The sequence below is a fragment of the Lutjanus erythropterus genome, chromosome 1 (assembly GCF_056507025.1).
Source record: "Lutjanus erythropterus isolate fLutEry1 chromosome 1, fLutEry1.hap2, whole genome shotgun sequence".
Classification (NCBI taxonomy): Eukaryota; Metazoa; Chordata; class Actinopteri; order Lutjaniformes; family Lutjanidae; genus Lutjanus; species Lutjanus erythropterus.
Window position 1 is genome coordinate 42,053,738 of NC_139317.1, and position 21,878 is coordinate 42,075,615.

The window sequence follows — 21,878 nt, forward strand, 5'->3', positions numbered from 1 at the left end:
AAATTAAAAGGGATTCCCTTTAATTTGTTAAAGATAAGAGAAAATATATGTTGTAGTTTTTATATATTTAAATAAATATATATTTAAAATATACATTCATTGCATAGTTTGTGTTTTGCAGCTACATCCTACCTCAGACATGTTGTGTTTTGTTGTCTGAGAAATAATTACAGGAATATTTTTCAGTCATAATTTGTCTGCAGGCTCATTCTGTTAAAAAAAATCATATTATGAAGTCGGTATCGGAAATCGTATCGAATCATGAGTTGAATGTGTCGCTACATCCCTACTACTTGATTAATCGAGAAAATAATTGACAGATTAATCAACAATGAAAATAATGATTAGTTGCAGCCCTAGTTTACATGACCTATATGAAATTCAGAATATTGTGATATTTCAAATAATAGAAATAGAAATTAGTGTACAGTAAATTGAGTTAATGTAGCTGTCATTTGTAGTGATATATCATCTATAACAACTGAGAGTTACTTGAGAGGTGGTGACCATGGATTTTCACTGGGATCAGGACTAGTACAAGTGCCACAGTTGATTATAGGCTAAAATGAGTCGGATATCCATAGAAATTTTCTTTTCAATCCTCTTCTTTTTTCTAAACAGACCATCAAAGCCACTTCCCCTCTCGGGGATCCCAGGGTAACTTACAACTTGGAGGACGGCATGGTTCCAGAGACCAACATGCCGGTTCGCTTCTACTTGACCCCCAACAGAGAGGATGGTTCAGCCTCCATCCTGGTAGCAGAGCCCCTGGATTACGAGACCACTAGGTACTTCATGCTGCGTGTGCGAGCTCAGAATGTCGCTGCTGTACCACTGGCGGCCTTCACCATGGTCTATGTCAATGTCACAGGTGAGTTGAATCTGTTTTAAATAAAGAAAGAAAAAAAATCTGATAAAAAGCAAAATCATACTTGAATCAAGCAGGTGTAGCTGATTTCCTCTTAAATGAAGAGTGTGGAAAAAATGGAAGAGGACAAAAGTAATACACATAAGACAGAAAATGTTTTGGAGGTAAAGAAAAATTACTCAGAGGACACAAAACTTTAGTTAAGGAATAAAAATGTTGTTGTGAGCCTTTTTATATTTAAACTCAGTATGGCACACTGACCAGCAGTATTGCTATTTAAGGTTCGGGAACAGAGGACAAACTGGCTGTTTGATGATTCATTTTTTTGATGGCTGAACTATAAGCTAATGGAAGAATAGAGAAGATTTAACTTGATTGATTCGGAAGATGGGCTTAATGGACCTCATGTTAAGAGCAACATCAGGCAGCATGCTTATTCAAGGACTGAATAGTTCAGTTGAGGTCTTGCAGCTCATATATTGCAAAAGTACAAATCCAGAACAGTTAATAGCTGTGTTTCCATCAGCATATTTTTAGGTACATTTTGAAGTATCACATTCGAAAAGGTTGATGGAAACGGCACAATTTGAGAAAACTTTCTTAATTTTGCAAAAAAGTTTGTACGCTTGCTTGAGCTGAATCCCCCCTCATAGCTCCCACAGCTCTATCATATATCCATGATCGCCTCATACAGATCTGATATAACCTTCTTCACATTAAAGAGTAGGGTGACCAGGTGTTCCACTATGTCCCACAGTCCTACACACTGTACTGTGCAGCATTTTCATGTCTTGCGCCACCGTCCTACAGAGTGCAGGTTAACAGTTAACCTGTCACCATCTTTGCTGCCTTATGCCAGCGTGAGTCACCACAAAGGCACAAGCTGTACAGTTTTAGATGGATTATGATGCAAACATCACAAACAAAAGGAAATGCAGTGACAACAAAGACTGGCAAACTACTGGTCTGTTGTCTCTTGTGTTATATTGGATTAATCAAAGAGCAAAGCATAGAGATGTTGGACTATCTCTCAGCATTGGTGTATGTGTCTGACATGGTCCCACACAAACATACTCTTTGCCCCACACTGATTTGTTTCAGTCTGCCCCCCCCCCATTAAAGAGGCACTTTACAATTAAACATTGTTTTGAGTTGTAAACGAAATAATATGACTGTACTGTGAGCACATCAGTGCCAGTGTTAATATCGACATTTCTGATAAATGTGCAAAAATCTACATTTCATAAGTTGAAGATGGCTCAAAACACCAGCCACTGTTTCGTCATCCTGAAACTTGCAAGGCCAATGCTGAAATAGAGCCGACCATTTAGGACTGCTCTTTGTTATGAAATTTATGTTAAAAATTAAAAGGTTAATGCCCTCTGAGCAGAGGTGGGTGGCCCATCCGAGTCCCAACTCTTGAGTGAGAGTCTGTGAAACGGTACTCATTTTAAATATGCTGATAGAGGCTCATCACTCACAGGAATTAACACTATTTTTTGCTAAACTTCTACTTATTATTTTTAACTTTTGATGGCCGGAGAAGCACAACCAGACTGCATTCTTTCTATCAATGATGTTCCCATGACAAACAGCAGGGCTTTAGTGTACTGACAGTCCCCCACAGACATACACATACCGGAGAGTCTGAGCCTTTCTCAGCCACTAGCATTAGCTCAACCACCTACAGCACAGGTACAACACAGGGACTTTTTCAGACAGGATCACAAATGTGCTTCTAGTGACTGTCAAAGCTCCACTGGACTCTGGTGTTTCTTCACAGACGTGGAGGGTCTGACAGCAGCAGCCCATTGCTGAATTTCTCTGACTACCAGCTGTTACTGCTATACTGAGTGGTGATCAGTGTGCCCACAAGGCACTACAGTGGTTGTCCATACCCTGCCCCCCTCCTCTGTACCTTTGCCCCCGTTTTAGCAGTTTTCAAAAGTATGCACAGTTTTTCACAGTTTGAGATTCAGCTGGCTCTCTTTTAATTATGTCATCTTGCCACACCCTCATCCTCTACAGTGGTGTAATACAGTGGTCCCCAAACTGGTTGCCATAGAGCCACTGCAGGGGGGTGTCACTGATGAAGAGAAATACAGAGGGAAACCAAGATAAAATAATACAATTTATGTAGGGAAAATAAACAAACAAGATTTTGCTGATGGTATCACAATGACCTTTATTTCACTAAAACTCAACTTGGATCCATTTTTATCAGTTGCTTCCCAAATTATTGTTAATGATTGATAATAATTGTGGGGGTGGGGGAACGTGAACTAGTAGTGGGGCTTGCCAGAAAAAGTTTGGGAACCACTGGTATAATGGTTTACAGACTGGAGAATTGGTTCCAACTACTTCTTATTTTTGATAAACTAACAAATTATTGCATGATGGTAATGGATGGAAATAAGCATTCATTTGCATTTTCTTTTGCCAGTATTTTCAAGACATTTGGATGAAAACACTGACATACATATGATCAATTATCAGTATGGCTACTTAAGAATTTTTTTCTATGTGCTGTCTTTTTTTTTCTTATTCTGATCCTCATTGTTCAACATGCAGTGCTTGTACAATGCAACAGTTCTTCCATTGAGAGAGAAAGAATCCAGAGTGTTTTGGAGGAGTAGAAGGGTCACTCGTATTGTAGTGCTCTCTAAGTCCATTTGGAGTCATTAAAATCTTGGATTCCAAAGCTGCACAAATCCAGATCATTTGCAGAGCTCGCCAGCTGCTGTGAGTGTGATGAGTCCCGGAGTGCAACTTATCTGCTTAACCCCACTGCCCCACGTCCTCTGAAAAGGACTCTGGGTCAAACTCTTTGTTAACTCTCATCTTTGGCTAAGAATATCAGTTTTTTATGTCTCTATCATTCTTTATTCTGTCTCATTATTTCATGATGCTTCTGAATATGATTACTTTAGCCTGGTGTTACTCTGTTTCAGTTAGCGCTTATCCGCGTGTAACTAGGCTTAAGTTGCCATTGTCACTACTAAATATGGTGGTGCTTGCTGGCCCCTGACCTTGCTCCTCAAAATAACTCTGCCTATCCTACATGCTCCCAACTCCCCTGCCTTTAATCCTCCACCATGCACACATGCACACACACACCCCATTCCATCAAATTGTTCTTAATCCAGTGAGAAATAATTAATTCACACAGACCCTCTCCTTTCTCTTGCCTCGTTGTCCCTTTCCCAACTTTCCCTTCTCCTCTTTTCCCTCCTCCCCCTTATCTGTCTTAATAAGAAAGCTCTTTGACTCCTCCAGAGGCAGTGTGGCTGAGAGAGGGAGGTCTGTAATGGATTTAAGGCCCCATTTTTAATTCATAGATTAAGACATTTGCTCAGAAGAAAGGGTAGGAAAAAATGGCACATGAAGCAGCATTAGATTTAATGTGTTGCTCTATTCAAGTCATTTCTGTAATGCCTTTGGCCTTAAATCAACTATGTTAAAATTTGGCTTCTGTTATATTCAGCAAAAGTTTAATAGTTCACGTTCTGTCTCACTGGTTCTTGGTGCTACCTGCTTTATCTCTCTGTAACATGTTACTCTGCCTCGTCTCTCTTCTTGTTATTGTTCAAGGTAACTGATTTTACACATTTTGTGTCCAATTTTGATTGAACTAATGCATTTCACCCTCATCTCAACACTAACGGGGCTTAAAATAACCACAACAGCAAGAAATGGCATTAATATGTCAGTTGTCATGTGCTAATATGCTAACTCATTTCAAGGTTTTAGGACTCATTCCTGCAGCAAACTATTTAATGCCAATTGTTCTCTTTAAATGCATCCACAAGCTACAAAGACATCTGTAAGAAGGCTTCAGAAAAAAAAATATACTAATTTAAGGTACGGTCACGTGTGAAATTCACACTGGACAATATTCGCCTCATGTTCATTTTTATTCTAAGCAAGTGAAGGATCAAATAAAACATTTGCTTCCAGTGGTAAATCAAAATTGCATCTTTTCTTCACTTGGAATTCAACATTGGTGAACTTTGACCACCGCAGCCAATAGCCAAGAAGTGTGTGTGGTTGACCTTACTTGGCTACATCCTGCTCTGTCCACATTCAATACAATGAGATACGAATGTCACCTCTGCAGGCTCGTCTGCATTCATGTGTGTGTGATTTGCTCTTAAGAGGAAATTCTGTGTGCACATAGGTGATGCAGTTAAACTTTGTGAGCATTCAGACCACAAACAGCCCAACATCAAAACAATGCAAAGGGCTGTGTTGCTTGGGATTTGTAGCATCAGTTATTGAATTTGATCCAGCAAGTTAAGTTTGAGTAACAGATTAAAGAGTATGGAGGCCTTTCAGATGCCAAAACACTACTGCGAGGTAAACAGGAGAAGTATAGTTTTGACATTACAAAGGAATACTATTAAGGAAAACTAGAAATGAGCACACATTTTGATTGGCAATTCAGTGCCTTGCTGGATGATACTTCACTGTGTTCTTGCAAAAATTAATTTATTGTAGTGTTTTAGTTTACTTTATATTAGCTAGTTAGTGTAGTTTTTGCAGAAGTTTGAAGTAGTTCTAGTAAAATGTTACCTTTATGTAGTATTCTTCCAAACAGTTGCAAAGTACTTTGCTAGTCCACACACACATAAATAATACAAGTTAAATCGAATAAATATATATAAATCTAAAAAAGAGAAATATAAAATAAAGTTTAATTACAAATAGCCTTTTAAAAGTTTGTTTCAGGCAGCACTGACTCAGCTGACCTCATACTGAGGTAAAGGCTGTTCTGTTGTATGGAGCTATAAAACCATAGAGGCACAATCTCCTTTTGTTTTGAGCCCGACTGCAGAATTTATAAAAGCTTTGCATCATCACATCTGAAGAGTTGGGTTACAGAATATGGGGCTAAAAGATCAGAAATGTACGAGGGCTCCAAACCATCAAGGGCTTTAAACGTAATTAACAGGATCTTAAATTGAATTCTATAATGCAATGGAAGTCATTGCAGTGGAGTCAGGACTGGAGTAATATATTCTGTGTGTTTGGTGTTGCCCAGAAACCATGCTTGTGCATTCTGCTTCAAAATCAACCACCATTTAACACCATTTACACATGTGGAAAAAAATTAAAATTATCCTTAATTTGGTCAGTTTTATTTCCAGACAGTATTAATTTAATTTAAGCAATTTAGCATTTCAAAGTTGCAGTAAGCGGGAAATAGTCAGGAATCAAGCCAGAACATGTTCATTACCATTGATAAGAAGACAGTAGGTGTTAATTCCTAAAACTGCTTTTAGTGGTATACTGATTGAATAGAATTCATGAGGAGTATGAGACAGGTAAACGAGACTTAGCAAGCTGAATAAAGACCTTAGATGTGTTCAGGTACTTTAAAACCATCTGACTTGAAAATAATTTGAAGCGTCTGGTTTAATTAGCCTACCACTGTTTTCCAAAACAAATAAAGAAATTAATGAATCGTGCTTTTTAGCAGGAGCAACATTCAAAAGGTCTTTGTCTCTGTGTCTTGATAAACAGATTTTAATATTACTAAAGCTCCTAAGACCTTTCCCCGTGTGTATGAGATGTTTTAGACTAAAAAGATTCACATACAGTTAAAAACAAAGCAGTAATGATATTGGTTTACAGGGATACCAAAGTCCTGTGAGAATATAATTTTGTCCTAGTTAAGCATAAAAGATGGAATTAAATCCAAAGTCTCTCTTACTCTCTCTCTATACACGCACACACACACACACACACACACACACACACACACACATATATATACATGTGTGTGTGTGTGCGCGTGCCTTCTAATATCACTGTTTTTTTTGTTGTGATTAGGCCACAGTACACATCTTCTTTTTTTTTAAGAAAACAAAAGTGGAGATTACATGTACAAAAAGATTTGTATAATTACAGCAGCTGTTAATGCTGTTCAGACCAGCAATGTGTTGAATTTAAACAGTAGTTCTAATATGGTAAAAATAAACTTGAAGCTGAGTGGTTTCACATTTGCTGCAATTTAATGGTTTCTTCAAGGCTTTTGTGATGGAGACATTCACAGGAAAATAAGTGTTATATTCCAAAAGGCAATAATTGTCAGCAAAACTGAACAGCAGTAACCTTAAAATAATGTGCATGAGCTGGCAAACGTGGCTCAACTTTGCTGCCAAACTGAGAAGAGTGCAGTGCACTAGAAATAACAAACATCTTTTGAGTATCCAAGATTGTGCTGAAGTGATTCTTGGGAGCTTTAACAGAATCAATTTCTGGAATAAATAATAAAGGTACTACTTGGCATATTAGTTAAAAATATGTTTACTGTACATTTTACATGTATATATTAAGTTGAAACACTCACTTCACTTGACATTAACACCACAGCCATGGTGTCCCCCTTTGAAATCTCCATTCCAGACCAGAGTAACTATTGTTATTGTTGTGTCTGTTTCACATTAATCACTTCAAATTAATTCTGAAATTTTTACTGAATGATTGTGTGTTTGAGTCATATGAAATCATTAATAATCTTGTAGAATGGAGAAATGTTTTTAACTGTTTAATTTAGCCAAATGTTATTGGAGTTTGGGAGGCAGTGAGGCAGGCAGCATACTAACTTAATTAAACAGAATTCCAACCTATTTACTATAGAGTCTATGGCTTCAAGTTGCTATTTTGACTATAGTACTCTTTTATGTAGAGCTGCAATGATTAATCAATTATTTATTGATTAATTGCCATTTTGAAACTTAATAAGAAATGTACAAATTCTCTGATTTCAGCAATTTAAATGTGAATATTTTCATTTTCTTTACTCCATTATGACAGTAAACTGAGTATCTTTGGGTTGTGGACAAAATAAGACATCTGAGAACGTCATCTTGGGCTGTGGGAAATGACACTTTATAGACCAAACAACAAATCAATTAATCAAGAATTATTAGTTGCAGCTCAACATATGGCAATGGCTACATATTGTTCTTAAAACAAAGGAACTACGTACCTAAAATCATGCTACCAAAAACACTTGTTAGTGATAAGCAGGTATGGAGAATGGATAGATTGGTGTTACAGCCTAGTGCTATTGCAATTTGGGCTTTGTAAAGAAACCATCAGTCATCTATGACATACAATGCATTTCTCTGGGGGGAATATCCTAAGCAACCTCTTTCTTCCTGTCCTCTTCCTTCCCCAGATGTAAATGACAACGTGCCATTTTTCACTTCCTCCATCTATGAGGCTTCAGTCACTGAGGGGGCAGAATCAGGAACTTTGGTTTTCCAGGTTTCAGCAAATGACCTGGACTTGGGTCTCAATGGCAAGGTAAAAACAGACTCACACATGTTGCACACACAGACCATGGTAAAGATAGTAACATTGCTCTGTCAGTGTACTCAGTGGAAAAGGATGTTGAAAAGCTCAGATCCTTTTGAATTCCCTATTATTTTTAGTCTCCCTCTGTTTTTGATTGTCCAAAATGTGTTCCTTCTTGCTGTGTAAATTAGCAGTAATTAACTGTGTTTTAGCACCTGAACCTTTGTTTAATCATCTCTGCCCCAACCACCCACCTCCCAGATCTCCTACTCCTTGCTAGAGGATCGCAGTGGGGACCACCAGTATTTCCGAATCGACCCGGAGCTGGGATTCATCTACACGCAGACTGTGTTCGACCGCGAGACCAAAAGCTCCTACCTGTTAGAGGTTCAGTCTGTGGACGGCTGGGAGTCAGCACGGCCCGGCAAACACGGACAGCCCAACTCTGGTAAGTAAGACTGACACTGCACAGAACAGCCTGTGACTGAACTGACGGTGAAGTTCTGATTGCTGTGGTGTTTGTGCAGTTTGTCGAGTGTTGTTACGTGTTGTGCTTGAGTGTTAAGAACAGCAGTTGCAAAGGCTGTCATGAAGAAGCTACTGTGTTAAGCTATAATACATAAAGCGGTGACTTTAGAATACAGGAGACATTCAGTATTTCAATTAGCCACAACAGGTTTTTATCAGTACTCCAAAACTATGCAAATATATCCTACAAAAAGTTGAGCATCTTCTGTAGTGCACAAAGTACACCTGAACATCACACACATATGTGATCGTTGTAGAGCTGCAACGATTATGTGCTTAATCGATTACGAATGGATTATTTAATTAATTGCCAACTATTTTGATGATCAATTAATTGGTTTCAGTCACTTTTGAGATAAGAGTCAAAAATCTCTGATTCCTGCTCCTTAAATGTGAATATTTTCTGGTTTCTTTACTGCCTTATGACAACAAAACAAGATATTTGAGGATATCTTTGGGAAACTTTGATCATTATTCGTCACCATTTTCTGACATTTTATAGCCACCATTTTATTTTATAGCCACTAATCGATTAATCACGAAAATAATTGACAGATTAATCCACAGTGAAAATAATTGTTGGTTGCAGGCGTAGGTACTTGAACATCTTATTAAACTGTTCCATAACAGCTCTCACTCATCCATGGAACCTTTTCACCTGACTTTGGAACATATCTTTGAATACTTGCTCCAGTTCAACCACAGGAGCATTAGAAAGGTCAGCCACTGATGTAATGTGGTAAGGCTTGGCTCGTGTTGACATTTTGCTTCATCCCAGAGTTGAGGCTGAGGTCAGGGTTCTTCCACACCAAAAGTGGGAACACCATTTCTTTATGGATCTGTTTTTGTGTCATATTGGAACAGGAAAAGGCCCTCCTCAAACTGTTGAAAGCACACTACAAAATATCATTGTATGATGTAGCAAGAAGATAATTCTCTTAATTGGACCTAAGGGGCTTAGGAACATCATGAAAAACTGCCCCAGACCATCATTTGTCCTACACCAAACAGTTGGCACTGTACATTCAGACAATGATCTCCTTGTTTGCCAAGTCATGGAGAGCTTTACACCTGTCCACCCAAGGCTAGACATCATCTATGGTGATCTAATGCTTGTGTGCCACTGCTTGGCCATGAGGCTCAGTGTCGTGAAGCTACCTACAAACCATTATTGCTAATGTTGCCTCTGGGTGCAGTTTGGAACTCTGTAGTGTGTCAGTCCAGTCCAGTGAACCTGCACGGCATTCCACTTCACTGCTGAACCATCACTGCTCCTAAACTGGACAAATCTTGCTGGGAAGAAATCTTAACAGACTTTTTGGGAAAATATCCTTGGTCAGTAGCACATTAAAGTCAATGAGCTCTGCATTATAACCCATTCTGTGGCAAATGTTGCAAGTTCAGATTGCATGGATGCATGTCTGATTTTATGCACCTGTTAGCATTGGCAGAGGCAGCTGAATCCACTAAATGGAAGGGCTGTCCACTAAGGTTGGGTGATTGGACAGATATATCAGCTATCAACGACTGGCTGAGTCTGTCGTTGGTTGCTTTTGTTGTACATTTTATTTTGCTAGTTTAATAGTCTGCCTCTGAAGAAGTTGTGAGAGCCACTGCTCAGCGACAGACTCTCATTCACCAAATTAACCCAGCAGCACAAAGAGGCCAACAGCAGAAAGAGGCAGCAGGGAAAAACAGCATGAAGAGCCAGAATATTGTCACATCCAACTCTGTGAATTCAGGATTTGTTTCCACCAAAGTGTTGGAACAGTAGAAAGAATAACCAAGATGGCTTTAACGTTAACAAGGCAGTTATTATCATCTTAGTCCAGTGGTTCCCAAAAACACTGAGGGGGTGCAGAACCACTGCAAGGGGGGCGTGGATGGCCAGGGGAGAAATACAGTGAGAGTGAAACAAAGGTAAATGAATATAATTCATGTAGGGGGAATAAACAATAGTTTTCTGATACAATCATGGCTTTTATTTGACTTAAATTCAACTGTTTTATCAGTTGCTTCCTCAATTATTGTTAATGATTGGTAATAATTGTGGGATGGGAGTGAACTTTTTGCAACTTCTGAAGACGTGCATGTCAGAAAAAGTGTGGGAACCACTGTCCTAATCTGAGCAAGAGAGAAAGTTAAATTGAAAAGGTGTTCAGTTGTATTTTTCTGTTTTGTAAGGGAAATGGACAAGAACACACACACGCCAACACACATCAAACTGCATGAATATATCAGGAATTGCTGGACTGACAGTGGCCTGTTGAAAAATGGTAACACGTCCAGGAACACGTCCAGCTCTATTGCCCACATACTTTTCAGGTATATAATGTATCAAATAATATTGCAGATGCATTTGTAGTCTGTAGTACCAGTGGTACCCAGTACTAGTCAAAATGTACGACTTATATCTATATATACGTATATGTATGTTTTTTTTCTAAGATGCAGTCTGTAGTAGAAGTAAATGTCAAACAAGAGTTAATAATAGGTATTGAATCTTTAAATTTTCTGTAGAAATGCACACAGATTGGTGCAGTTGCAGAAGAAATTTCAAATTCTGTTATATGAGTTTTAGCCAGTTTATATAGTGATGGTAGTTTCTGTTTTACTGTGTGAAAAAGAGGCCAAGCACAAAAGGAAGGCAAGTTTTAGACAGCTGCTCTGTAGACTTCTTTTAAGGCTCCAAATCTTCATTGAAGGCTGCAGTAATCTCTGTTTTCCTCTTTCTGTCTCCTTCCCACATCTGCTCATCCCTCCCTACTGAAGTACCAAAGGCCATCTCTCTCTGTCAGTCTGCCTCTCTTGCTCCCTCTCTTCCTCCATCCACCCATTTCTCTCTCATTTGCTGCCAGATGAAATGCATACATGCTCCAACGGTAGAATAGAGAGGCATGGAGAACTGAACAGATGTTGAGACAGATGGGTGGATGCAGAGAGGTGTTGAAGAAACAGCAAGACAGACCAGGATATATTTTTAATAAATATGATCATCGATTATTAATAAATTCTCTCTCTAGGTTTGTCTCACTATGACATTTGTGGCAACGTAAACAGAAGTTAAATATTAAGCAGAGCAGAGACTGCAGTGAAGCTGTGGGAGCTTTTTTATTTTATTTATTTTTTTCTGTTATGAATATTGAATGAGGTGGCATGAAGAAGGATTGGTGACAGACAAATTAACAGATACTTAACAAGGATGCACACACTCATGAGTGCATTTAATTGCGATTGCTGTCAGGTTCTGATATAATGATTTCCACTGGGAAATCATTTCAGTGTGGTGCAAGTGAGTTTTTTCTAAAAAATCTGTTACACCTGTGAAATATATCTTAGCACATGTTGAAGTGCTGCTGACCTCAAAATGCCACCTTGAATCAGGATAAAGGATATCCCTGATCTTGGCTCTGAAACAATAACAAATACGGAAATCAAAATGCGATAAAACTGAGTTCTGGTCCTTACAATTGACTGAGCTTCTTTCGAACTGTTGTCAAATATTCTGTAAAGACACCTGTGACTGCATTATATCAGTATTACTGCACCAAACAAATTATTTCAAAGTGTGGACGAGTGGCTGAAAGAAATGGACAGAATATATATATAAATATATATGGAGAGGAGGAAGATAAACAAGAATGTAGACATGCTGAAATTAATGAGAAAAACTGAGGACCTGGAAAAGTGAGGCAACAAAGCCATGATCGTTAAACAGGCGACGTGCTTTTGTTCGTTTTTTTTCTGACCCGGTGTGCCGAGGAAGATCTGGCTATTGATTGCAAAGCACCACTGTACAAAAACTCTCTGATGCTAGGCTCGAGGCAAGAGGATTCATGTCGTTGACAGGGCCTAAACTCTTACTTGCTCCCAAACTAGGCCTACAACGAGAAAGTATATCAGAGCAATATCCTTCTTTCTGGCACTGTACAACTAAATCACACCTGTCCTGAGTCACCTTTGCTGGTACCGCTGTACCAGCACAGGGGAGTGCTGACATAATTGAACACTACTTCAACACTTACACAATTAATGGCAATATCCAGATAAATGTTAATAATCAGCCTAATCCTTACACACACATTCCACTGCTGAAGAACTACATTGCTTGGTGGAAGAATTATTATTTGTAATGAATAAATTATCCATTTTTTTGTCTGAGTCAATGATGAACTGGAGAATAGATTTTCCATCCAAAGATTATAATGGATCCTTTTTAAAATGATGGAATTGACATAAATCTGATTTGTGCCCAGAAACTCACTAGCCTAAATCAGTGGTTGTATTTTCCATCCTATTCAACTTCTTTCAGTTAGACAATTAAATTCTGTCCACAAAGCTCTGATCGGCAAGTAAGAAATACTTCAGGCTAATAAATGACTGCAGTCTGAAAGTCCTCCCAGGATACTTGTGACCATTGCATGAATTGGACTGGTACAACCCTGTTGCAAGTACCAGCACATCTGATTTTATCACCTGGTGAACATCAATGTTTAAGCCCCTAGTGACAGTCTTTCTCATTGAAATTACTTCTTAGACCAGTTATTTATTACATATTTTGGATTTGGGTTTGTTGAAGCTTGCGTGACAATATATTTGCGAATCTTCTTTCTCTTATATCTTTTAACTGTTTATAGTTAATATTAATAATAGTTCTAACAAAAAGTTCCAACTGTGAGGGAACTTCACAGAAAGTCCTTGCACTGCTGTTTTATGCTGCTCATTGATTTGAATGCATTTTTATACAGAGATAGACTTTACACAGGATGTTCACTGACAGCATCAGGGTATATTATCTGATATAAAAACTCCATGCCAAACAGCTGTTTGTTCAGAATATTGATACATTTTTTATTCCAATTCTAGCCCTGCTTGCAACAAGGTTTGGCCGACTGTTGCCCTCATTGGTTAAAGAGAACTTTAGAAAAAGTATTTCACCATTCCACCATGAATTTGGCTTATGTGAAACATATTCATGGTTGACTAGGATTTTCCATAATGAACCCTGTGTTGCAGTATTGATATAAACTGCATCTAGATCATTTTAACACCCACAGTTGAATAAAGCAGCACTTTTATTACTCGAGAAAGTATTGACTGAGTGCTCGCCTGCATTTGATATTTCTTTGGTCATGTGAGGATACTTACTTGGCTCGGCACTGAGGGTTCATGTTTAAAATACCCTCTTAGAATATTTTTCAAAAATCCTATCACTCTGATAGCTCTGATAAGTGGCAAATCTGAAATGAATTCTATATTCACCTCAAAATGTGGTAAACGTGACCTTCAAGCAGGTCTTTCAGAACCCCGTCATCAACTCTGGGAATTTAATGGTCTGCTTTGTTTAAAATGTTTACTTGAAGCATGGTGCATGTAGTATCTAATAATATTTCCTGAAAAAAAAAAAAAAAAAAAAAAAAAAACTTTTGGTAATACTTTCTTTTTTTTGCAGGTGGTGGGGGTGCATAAGACATTGGGAGGGAGACTTAATGAATGTTTCTGACTCTCATTAAGCATCATTCCGTCAGCTAGGGCATTTTTAATGCAAAGTTGATATTGCTTGAAAAGTCTTTATCGTGACAACTAACTTGTCAGATTTGAAGAAACAGTTTAACTTTATGTATAAACATTACATTATGCTGTCATATGTGGCTGGTTCTGTTTTCACAACGACAGACACAGGTCAGTTCTTTGAAAGGAGTGTTAATTGCTTGGGCACATCTCTGCTGCATCATCGCCTTCATGCCATCACACTTTTGCCGTAGGGGCTATATTCATAAATAAACAAAATATGTGAATGAGTTACAAGGCACATGACATGAAAATAAAAATAAACACAAAATGACGCTACGATGCACCAACAGAAGAACATTTTACAAGTAAAATAAATACCTCATTGGCTGCTTGTTATAATAGAAGCCCTTGAAAATTATTTAAAGTCTGTTACAAGTTTCTTAAGGTCCCTGGTACAGTCAGATGTGAATGTTACAGGAATGGAACTGGCAAGGCCTCATGAGAAATTATACATTTAAAATTTCAATGGGCTTGTTACTTTTTTCTTACCTGAAAATAGTGGACAAACGCAGCATATTCCCTGATCTATGACCTCGCGTCACCCAGCCTTACAGAGTTTGTTGATGGACAGACAGTGGTTAGCTAATTTACCTGTTGCAAATAGGCCAACCCTTATCTACTGTTATCTGTAGCTGGTGTTAGCTAGTTTGCTGTGAAGCTAGTTGCCCAATTAGCTGATTTAGCCCCATGGTGCCAGGAGCCAAACCCAGCAAGAAAACCACATCTGGACAGGATCTCCAGTCCGGCCAAATTCAACCATGCACTGATGACGCTTGCAGAAAAATCATTGGTTACAATATTAAGACCTTTTTTTTAAAGAACAGACTACATCCAGAAGATGTTAAAACTTGTTTTTAATAACATTCTGACAGGTGTCATGGCATGGTTATGACAGTGTAACGACAGTCTTATGCACACCTTTTCAAATAAAGTGTAACCAAACTTTTTTATGCCTTGGCGCTGGAGACATCTGGCCAGACGCATTATGTTTTTGAGTTGGCTCTCTGTCTTATCTGTTCTCAGGAATGCTTTGAGGGAATCTCTTGTTTTTTTCAAATGTCAGAAATGTTATATATATATATATATATATATATATATATATATATATATATATATATATATATATATATATATATATATTTTTTTTTTTTTTTTTTTTTTTTTTTTTTTGAAGGAGCCAACAGGACAACATCATCCGCAAAAAGCAGAGATGAGATCCTCTGGCCCCCAAACCGGACTCCCTCCGGACCCTGGCTGAGCCTAGAAATTCTGTCCATATAAATACCATCTCTAGCTCAACCTCCCGCACTAGCTCAGGCTCCTTGCCCCCCAGCGAGATTCCATGTCCTGGGATTGGGTCGTCGGGGCCCCCGCCCTCGACTGCCACCCAAACCACACTGCATCGGCCCCTTCTGAACCCTCCCGCAGGTGATGGGCCTACGGGAAGGCGGGCCCACATCGCTCGTTCGGGCTGAGCCCGGCTGGGTCCTGTGGGCAAAGACCCAGTCACCAGGCACTCGCCTGCGAGCCCCGAACCTCAGGCCTGGCTCCAGGGTGGGGCCCCAGTGACACCAGTCCGGGCGATGTAGAAATCCCTGATCTTGAACTATTCATTGGGGGCATTGGAACCGCTCTTAGTCTGACCCGTCACCTAGGACCTGTTTGCCTTGGGACAATTGCCTGGACAATATTTGTCATTGTTTTTGGTTAATGTATTTGATTTAACAAAGTTACATTTGAATTATACACACACAGATTGTCAAAGCTTAACTTCACTTTAACATAATGCTCTGCTAAATCACTTAAACACATATCTGGTCATTATTCAGTGCCATAACTTAGCAACAGAAGGGGGGGGGGGGTTGTAACCATATTTCACATTTGGTTGGATACTGATTTGGCAGCACTAATCTTCATCTGTGCTGCTGGGGTGAAGATGTACAAGAAGCATCCACATTTTAGAATTTGTAGCTGCATTACAACAACATTCATATTTAAAGCATTATAGTCCCCTACAAGCTCATGATTTTGTTGATGTGGAGCTTCATTTGATTGTCGTTGTACCATATGATGAAGCTCTCTATCAGTCCTCTGTACTCCTCTGGAAAATCAAATATGCCAACATAGCGTCACCTTCCATTTTGCCAAAAACACACTCAATACCTTTTATTAAATTCCCTGAAAGTCTTTACCACATGCAGTATATTGTGAGTCTGCACAGACATGATTGTAAAATGCAACATGACGGAGGCGGTAATTGAAGGTTTCCCTTGAGATGAAAAATCAATACCCTCTACAACATATAATGTGACCCCATTTTGATACAGCTTATCAGCCCAGGTCTGTTTCTGTTATTAACAGGTTTGCTTATTAAAGGCATTTATTTCCACTGTCTTATTTTATCTTCCCTATACGTTTCTCTCTCTCCTTCATCACACATTCTTTTTAAGAGCTAAAAAAGACTTCCTGTATATTTCTTTTCACAACCCCCTAATTACAGTGGAACAGTGTTTGACAGTATTAGTGCTTAAATTATACAACTTGTGTCACCTGTTTTAGTTTGATTTGATTTTTGGAAAAATAATTAAAAGGAAAAGAAGACTCGAAGGGAGTACAAGCTGTATTTAACTCTGCACATCTACACATACAAACGTATACACATGCCAAGCACGGAGGGATGTTGCAGATTACAGGCAGCAGAACGCTGTCAAGTGGTCACAAAAATAACCTTGATAAACACTGTTTTCACAGGCTGTAAACAAGCTCTCCTACTACTTACAAGCTACTGTGCAGGGTGGGGTTGGGTGTGTGATTTTACACATACATGCCTCTAGAAGTGTGAAAATGTGGATGAGCGGGCAGCATTAAGGACGAGAAAGAGGATGGCTGCTACATCTGCTTTTCCACTTTGTTTTCTCCCTCCATCTCTCCGTACCTTTCTCTCTATCTCCCTTTGACAGATTTTGAGCACGTGCACAGCCCTGTCATCTGTGACTTGTTTTGTTAGAGCTCCAAGGGCTGCATTATTTTGCTATCTGTGCCATGAACTGTATACCATCTCTTCCACCCTGGCTTAAATAATTTATCTCGTCTTGAATCATGTATTGCAAATTATGCTCGGAACGTACTGATATCAAAGGCAGCGTAGTATGTTGGGTTGCTCAACTACCGAGCCTAACACTGATGCCCCCAGGGTGCTTTGCACTCAGATTCAGCCTGCGGTTGGATGCTGAAGGAAAGAAGAAACAGCTGGATTTAATGGTAAAATAGATAGAAATTTGGGAGACAGATGACAGATGTAATAGAAAAGTGGTAGACAATGGTGGATGGAAGAGAAAAATTGGATGTTATTTTTGCTTCTGTCTTTTCGCATGAAGAAATGTCTCCTTTCCTGCTGTGTATGAGTGAATGTGTGAGCGCGCTGGTGAAAAGTGACTAAATTGTTGCTATCCAAAGAGAGATAGACAGATGTTTGTGTTCTCGTTGACAGAATAAGAACAATCTCATGTTTGTAATTGCTTTTCTCCTCTCTCTCCATCTCTCCCTCTCTGTATCTCTCTCTCTTTTTTATTTTCAGACACGGCATATGTTCGCGTTTTTATCAGTGACGTGAACGATAACAAGCCGGCGTTTGCACAGGCTTCCTATGAAGTTGATGTGGACGAGGATGCTGATGTAGGCTTCGCCATACTCACTGTCAGTGCCAACGATGGGGATGAAGGTGCGTGGCAAGGATAAAGGAATGCGTATAAGTGAATGTGTGCATGTGTTTCTTGGATTGGTTGATATGAAATGAAAAGTGTAGGTGTGATGGTGAGGTTGGTACTGTAAATCCATCCATAATTGAACACATTTACTCGAGCACACCGCTGAAGTGTCTCCTTTCTGTCACTCAAGAAAAATGTTCGCTTTTCACTTTGCTGCTTTCGTCTGACCCCCTTTTACTTTTGGAAAAAAAAACAGGTTTGCACTAGCAAGACGTGTTGAAGTCTTGAAAAAAAAAACACAGCAGTAGGTGAATTTAAATCAGCCACTGTAGAGGAACCCATTAAATATAACCCTTCAATGCAAGGAAAAGAAAGAAGCTCTCAAGCGTTTAAATGTGTACTTTCATCATTTGGGGCTTCAGAACATTTTCTTTCACTTTGGTCAAACATGTCTTACTGTTAAAATGTTGCACCGCTGTAGCTGCTGAAGGGAAGCTGACTGCAGCTCTGACATGGCTGCTGTTTTTCACTATTTTTCCAACTGTTTTCATGGGAGGTGGCAATACTTAAAAATGAACCAACTGTTTGTAGCCCAGGTTTGAGACAGTGGTGCTCAGTTTAGTCAACTTGATGGATAACAGTTGTTCAGCTACTATCAACATGCACATGACAACTCAGTCAAAGCTGATGGCTGTGCTTAAGTTTTGTTCAGACTGCAGGTAAATCAAACTGGTTTCTCACATTAAATATTTTAGACAGACTGTTGGCACTGTCATTTACAAATGATCAGATTGTGTGTGTTTGTCTAGACATCACCAACCTATCTGCATGGCTTGCTGAGGTTGAGATGTAGGCGGTAAATACGTTTGCTGGTGACGCGGCTTTCCCAGTGCAGAGGCGTGAGATTTGGTATCAATCATCTCGCACAACAAATAACAGAACTGTGCAGAACTCCTCCGTTGCACCAGCTCTACCAAACTCCACTATGCACTGACTGTTGTTCTCTCCAGCTCTGCTAGTAGCAGCATGGATTCTGCTCAGATGCACTGATGCATTGTGTGTTGAGTTGCGAGCATGGGTGCTAAATGTTATGTTAGATTGTGATGTGGTGAGGAGCAGGGATTAATATTCTTCCCAAAAAATGAGACATTTTCTATCTTGGGAACAGAAGCACAATATCTCAATATATGTGAGTTCCAAACCTGACTTCTTCAGTGTATTATCTGCTGGTATTAATAGTTATGAAGGCAGAAGAATGAGGGGTGGGGGATACAGCCCCGTCTTTAACTTAAGGGGGCATTTAACCCCATGTCCCCCTGCAGATGGTGCCTGTGGTTGTGAGTAACACAAAACACACTGATTTGAGCTACTAAAGTATCCGCACTGAGACACCTTTGTAGAAATGCAATTTGAGTCACATTTCAAACCATAAATGTGGCTTGAATTTGATTTTCAGAACTTGTATTTTATTTGATGCTGACCAGACTTTCTAAAATCAATCTTGATACAATATGGGTATTCCAAATTTGGGCAGTCTGAGCAAGGCCTTGGAGAACTACAGTGTCATGAACTATAATCTCTGCTGAAAACTCTTATTTTGAGGGTATATATGATATCCCTATGGTTAAAGACTTGGTTTAAAACTAGGATCAACACAATAAAAGACATCTGGTAGAATTCAGTAAATTAGAATTGCTACACACCCCATATTAGTTTCATAGGTCTAGCATGTTGACCTTTCCAGGGCACTTGCTTTTAAGAAAGTAATAATTAAGAGGCATCATTAGGATCTGACAGCTTGCCAAGATCATGAAATACAAAGATTTAGGTCTGTGGTGAAATGTGCTGAGACACTGCTGCTGCTGTGGCTGGAGGCAAATGTCAGCTAACAACAGAAAGGCCATTCTTACACTGAGGAATGAAAAGAGTCTCTCACAGAGTATCTTAAAGCACAGTGGTTTACACTATCAAAAGGCATCTATGAACCAGGTTGGAAAAGGTTTGGTAGTTACTGATCAACAGCAAATTCAAATGGGAATTGTTCATTGTAAGTGACTAGCGTTTGTGTAACAGAGGAGTGACTGCAACAGACATCAAGATACATCTGAACGAGAGTCAACAAAGAATGTTACCACTTCAACAGAGCACAGAAACTTGGAGCGGGTTGGTTTGCATAGGACTCGTGCCCCCAACCCTCGTTTCTTTTGGCTGCCATGTGGTGCTGAACAGGTATTGTAGAGTGGTTTTAGCTGGATGTGGCTGCCCTCAGTGGTCCTTCTTTTTAGCCTGTGTTAGAGGCTTCTCTGTGGGTTTGGCACTGTGAGCAACCCTTTACACTTGTTTGGTGTGTGCATTGGGTTTTTATCCCTAAATGTGTGTAATGTCATGAGGTGTGTCACTCTGACCCAGAGAAGCTGGTAATATACCTTGCTGTCACATCATAAGTTGACAAAACCAAGCTCAGGACAAATGAGCCTACAGGGTCATAAGTGAACAGCAGAATTCAACACAACTGAAAGCCATGATGAAGCACACTGACAAGTTTTTAGGCCTAGCGATCCGCTCTATGATAACAAACTTCTTCCTCTTCTATACCAATTGATCCAGCATAACAATATGGTAGACTGAGCATCTATGTTTTCTTGCTTGATGCTAATCATTAGCCACTTTTGTCTTTCAAAACCACTGCACCTTGAGCCCACAGTTAATTTTAGCAGCAATTTGGGATGACAATAATATCCTGGGGCTAGTTGACATCAATGTGCATTCATTCCAATATCTCCTCCAATTAAGGGTTGCAAATGTGCTCAAGTATGACATCCACTTTGTTGGTCTTAAGTTATCCAACATTAGCTAAGAAAGTCTCCCCTCTTCTTGTCGGCTATAAACTTAAGTGTTAGTGGTCCCAGACGTCAGTGACAGACAGATATCCAATCAACTCTGATATATATATATGTGTGTGTGTGTGTGTGTCTGTGTGTGTGTGTGTGTGTGTTTTGTTTTCCCCACTTACAATACACACTGCATTGTGAGAGTGGGGTTTCTTCTTCACACACACCGAGGCCACCGGAGGTCTACTGCAGGCATGAAGTGAATGCAGTCTGAAGTGTCAAGTAATAGAAAATAAATTATAGCAGATATTAATTTTGGGGAATTAATAACATCAATTGTTTGCAAACTTCTTGCTAGTGACAGCAAGTGAGAGTGTGGCCAACTTCCCCCTAATGACTAGTTAATTGGTGGTATTGTATTTCAGAGCTTAGCTTGCTGTGTTTTATATATTGTGTGATTTTATAAGGTGCAATAATACACTGTCATTGTTACATAACATGGTATGGCTCTGTTGATATTTACAAACAGAAGGCCTATAGAACACAGTGAGATGATCAGAGGCAACAGCCCCTGCTCCAGAATGTGACTAGATACATTTTGTGACTATTTTTAGAGATGACGTGACTAAAATTGGACTTGCAAATATGCCCCTGTTTAAAAATGCCTTTAATTTTTTGTGAGAGAGAGAGTGAGGAATAGTTGGCTTGTGTTTGTGTGTATGAAGAAGAGAGAGATTAACATCAGAGAAGCTCTCAGTAGCTTACAGCATTTAGAAGGTCTCTACTTGTATCCTCTGATAACTGGTTTTGTTAGTCATTGTTTCAGTCAGACAATCTCTTGCTCACTTACATTTTTTCCATTAAAAAAACAGACTATTGAATACCAAAGCAAAAACTTGTGAAAAGAAGTGCTGTTCAACTGATGATTCAGCATCAGATGATTCTGTGACAAAAGCCAAAGATATTACATTTGCACCTGGCATTTTAGCAAAGGTGTGATATGTTTGTTTGGGTGTGGATGTGTGGGTGGGTGTGTGTGTGTACTTATGTGAAGAATGAAACAAA

General features: G+C 39.2%; 1 protein-coding gene across 1 annotated transcript in view; it reads left to right on the forward strand.

The window, feature by feature from the left end:
* The window catches only part of LOC146333309 (neural-cadherin), a 299,893-nt gene that overhangs the window by 85,611 nt on the left and 192,404 nt on the right, over positions 1-21,878 (forward strand). Inside the window, exons 12-15 of the mRNA XM_084722064.1 lie at positions 622-871; positions 8,055-8,182; positions 8,435-8,621; positions 17,853-17,996. Coding sequence (XP_084578190.1) covers positions 622-871; positions 8,055-8,182; positions 8,435-8,621; positions 17,853-17,996 — 709 coding nt within the window. The remainder of the gene's footprint in view (positions 1-621; positions 872-8,054; positions 8,183-8,434; positions 8,622-17,852; positions 17,997-21,878) is intronic.